At 52.5% G+C, this 3,914-nt stretch overlaps 1 protein-coding gene across 1 annotated transcript in view; it reads right to left on the bottom strand.

Moving 5' to 3' along the window:
• Positions 1 to 3,914, bottom strand: part of EWSR1 (EWS RNA binding protein 1) — a 19,120-nt gene that overhangs the window by 7,287 nt on the left and 7,919 nt on the right. The window contains 3 exon segments of the mRNA XM_017746485.1: positions 103 to 317; positions 972 to 1,139; positions 3,845 to 3,909. Of these exon segments, the coding sequence (XP_017601974.1) occupies positions 103 to 317; positions 972 to 1,139; positions 3,845 to 3,909 (448 nt within the window).

The following is a 3,914-nucleotide window of genomic DNA, read 5'->3' as shown; positions in this document are numbered from 1 at the left end:
AGGAAAGGCCAAATCCCAGCTCCAACCCTCCCTCCCTTCACCACAGCTCCGAGTTTTAGATCCAGACTAAGGCCAGGCCTCCTTCCCAGGGATCCCACTCACTCTGCTGGCCGTAGCTGCTGCTCTGCTGGCTGTACTGGCTGGGGGCCTGGCTGTAGGATCCCGTGGGAGGTGGGTAACTGGTGGGAGGTGGCTGCTGCCCGTAGCTGCTCTGCTGGCCATAACTGGTCTGTTGGCCATAGGAGCTCTGCTGCCCGTAGCTGCTCTGCTGGGAGTAAGTGCTCTGATCGTAACTGCTTGGCTGTGTAGAGGAATAGCTGGAAGAGAAAAGCGTTGGGAAAGGTGGGATGATGAGGCAATTCCCTGGCAGCGTGCGTGGAGTGGCTCATGCTGGAAGGCAATGCAATTAGAGGCTGTATTTAGTGCTGTAAATCACTTTAAAAGCTGAAGTCATCCCATGGAGGCCAGTCTGGAGGGCTGGGAAAGCAAAAACCACGTGGCCAACCCCAGTTTATTCACAGCTCTAGGAAAGGGCACCAGCGCCAGGGCAAAACTCAGTGGTAACGGAGGTAACAGGGCCTGGATAAAAGAAGTTCCCCTCATGCAGCTGAGGCTTTGAGAATTTCAAAGTGTACGTTTTAGAAGCCACATTAAAGATACCTGAGGGAAGGAGGGAGCTCCTGGCCAGCTGTGTGTGAGAAGAGGCAGCAAAAGGTCCCTCTAGGAAAATTCTTAAAATTCTCAAGTCTCAAAATAAAATTAAAAAAAAAAAAAAATCTAGAAAATGTCCTGTTTGTCACGATTTTCCTTCTCAGGTGTGCATGCAGAGCCACTGCTACACTCAGCCACAGCCTCCCAAACCCCACCACCACAACTGCAAGGAGCACAGCTCCTCCTCCCAGGACGCCAAAGCTCCCTCTCCATAAAATCCCTCAGGAAAAGGCCCTAAGCTGAGCACTGCCAAGCCTTACCTGGTCGGAGGGTAGGAGGGAGGAGCGGTGACGGGCTGCATGGGGTAGCTGGCAGGCACCTGGGGGTAGCTGTAGTTGCTCTGCCCGTAGCCCAGGCTGGGCTGGCTGTAGCCTGTCGTGCTGGACTGGGGCTGGCTGGTCTCTGCTGGTTTGCTGCCATCCTGGGGTCTGGGCAGAAATATGGAACAACGTTGGTGCCCAGCCCCACACCTGGCAGCAGCGAAGGGCTCAGATCCCCCCAGGACTGAGGGTTGTGAGCTCTTTTTTGGGGTAGCATTAAAGCTGGCTTTGACTGGTGACAGCCACTGTGGCAGCAGCCAATAAATCTGTCATAAACACAGTTTTAGCCCTCCCTGCCTGGGTGTTTGCACACTCCAGGGGAGGCCCAGGCAGCGCCCTGAACAGGGAGCACGGAACACCACAGCTTCTGTTCACCCCAAAGCCACGGCGTTCAGACTCTGGCTGTGGGGCTGAGTGGAGGATGTGGAATGCCAGCAAGGCTGCTCCTGCAGAGCCCTGGGAAAGCAGGAGCTGAATCAGCCAGCAAGGCAGGCACTGAAATGGCCCATTGTTTGCTTCAGAATCCAGCTCACGCAGATATTGCCTCATATACGTTATCCCAATTATCCCACGGAAGAGAAAGGATGCTGAGCTCGGACTGCGTGACCTTTAAAGGTCCCCTCCAACCCAAACCACCCAATTGTGTATTTAGAATTAACTCTCAAGGCCTGAAAATTGAGAACCCTTTGCATGTGGTTCACATGTCCCCTTCTGTTTGTCCCAAAGTTTAAAGGCCGTGTGGATACAGCACTTGGGGACAGGGTTAGTGGTGGCCTCAATGATCTCAGAGGGCTTTTCCAACTCAGAGGATTCTTTGAGCCTTTACTTTCTAAGTGTTTCTCAGAGTGGAGCCAAAAGAGTGAAGCTGTTTTTGCTGTAGAAGCTGGGAAAAATTGTTCACAATGTCAGGATTCATCCTGCAAATTTACATCCCTTTAAAGTGTAACCTGTCAGAGCTGTGCCAGGCTCTGCCTTTCCTTCCCACAGTGCTTGCTACACACACCAGGTAAACGAATAAATCAGCTTTTACTCGCTTCTAAGCAAGTTTCCATTATGTATTCTAAATTTTTCATATCCTCTGAGCAAACAATTCAACTCCACAGATGACAGGCAGTGCCCAGAGGGGTGAGATTTAAAGAGGAAATGTTTTGCAGCCTGTGCATCCACCCCAGCATCCTGCCTGACCCCGTGACTCGGCAGCAGACAGGACTCGGTTCTCTGCTGTACCCTGAGAGGCTGATTTGGCTGCGTGGTGGCTCCCTCGGCCACAGGAACAGCGCTGACTCACCGGGCTGGAGCACAGCACAGCCCTCCCACGCTGCCCCCCCACACTGCTCCCCCGGCCCTGCAACGCCGCGGCAACAGGCAGGGAGGAGCTGCTGCCAGAGCCCAGGGAGCTGGGGGGAAGAGGAGGAGGAGAAAGAGGAGGAGAAGGAGCAGGAGGAAGAAGAGGAGGAGGAGGAGAAGGAAGAGAAGGGGAATGAGGAAGAGGAGGATGAGGAAGAAGAGGAGGAGCAAGAGGAAGAAGAGAAGGAGGAGAAGGGGAATGAGGAGGACAATGAGGAGGAGGAGGAGGAAGAAGAAGAGAAGGAAGAGAAGTATGAGGAGGAGGATGAGGAGGGGGTGGAGGAGAAGGATGAGGACAAGGAGAAAGAAGAAGAAAAGAAGGAAAAGGAGAAGGAGGAATAGACAGGAGAAGAAGGATGAAGAAGAGCAGGAGGAGAAGGAAAAGGAGAAGGGGGAAGAAAAGGAGGAGAAGGATTGGGGGGAGGAGGAAGAACAGAAGGAGAAGGAAAAGGAGGAGGAGGAAGAAAAGGAGAAGGATGAGATGGTGGAGGCGGAGAAGGATGAGGACGGGGGAAGGAGGAAGAGAAGGAGAAGGAAGAAGAGAAGGAGAAGGAAAAGGAGGAGGAGGAAGAACAAGAAGAGGAGGAGGCGAAGGAAAAGGAAGAGCAGGAGAAGGAGGAAAAGGAGAGGGAGGAGAATGATGAGGATGAGGATGATGAGGAGGAGGAGGAAGAGAAGGGGAAGGAAGAGAAGTATGAGGAGGAGGATGAGGAGCGGGTGGAGGAGAAGGATGAGAAGGATGAGAAGGAGAAAGAAGAAGAAGAAAAGAAGGAAAAGAAGAAGAGAATGAAAAGGAGAAGGAAGAAGAGACAGAGGAGGAGAAGGACGAAGAAGAGCAGGAGGAGAAGGAGGAAGAAAAGGAGGACAAGAAGGATGAGATGGAGGAGGAAGAGAAGGATGGTGGGGAGGAGGAAGAACAGAAGGAGAAGGAAGAAGAGAAGGAGAAGGAAAAGGAGGAAGAACAAGAGAAGGTGGAGGAGATGGAAAAGGAAGAGCAGGAGGAAAAAGAGAGGGAGGAGAATGATGAGGATGAGGATGATGAGGAGGAGGAGGAGGGGGTGGAGGAGAAGGATGAGAAGGAGAAAGAAGAAGAGAAGGAAAAGAAGAAGAAAATGAAAAGGAGAAGGAAGAAGAGACAGAGGAGGAGAAGGATGAAGAAGAGCAGGAGGAGAAGGAGAAGGAGGAAGAAAAGGAGAAGGAGGAAGAGAAGGAGAAGGAGGAAGAGAAGGAGAAGGAAGAAGAGAAGGAGAAGGAAGAAGAGAAGGAGAAGGAAGAAGAGAAGGAGAAGGAAGAAGAGAAGGAGAAGGAAGAAGAGAAGGAGAAGGAAAAGGAGGAGGAGGAAGAACAAGAGGAGGAGAAGGAGGAAGAAAAGGAGGACGAGGAAGAACAAGAGAAGGAGGAGGAGAAGGAAGAGCAGGAGAAGGAGGAAAAGGAGGAGGATGATGAGGATGATGAGGAGGCAGTACCTGGCGGGAGCGGACGGGGCCGGCTGCTGCCCGTAGGCCGGGTATGCGGGCTGGGTGCCGTATGCGGACG

This window comes from Corvus brachyrhynchos, unplaced genomic scaffold (assembly GCF_000691975.1).
Source record: "Corvus brachyrhynchos isolate BGI_N302 unplaced genomic scaffold, ASM69197v1 scaffold19, whole genome shotgun sequence".
Taxonomy (NCBI): Eukaryota; Metazoa; Chordata; class Aves; order Passeriformes; family Corvidae; genus Corvus; species Corvus brachyrhynchos.
The sequence above is the reverse complement of the archived record's forward strand: the minus strand, read 5'-3'. Positions and strand labels throughout refer to the sequence as shown.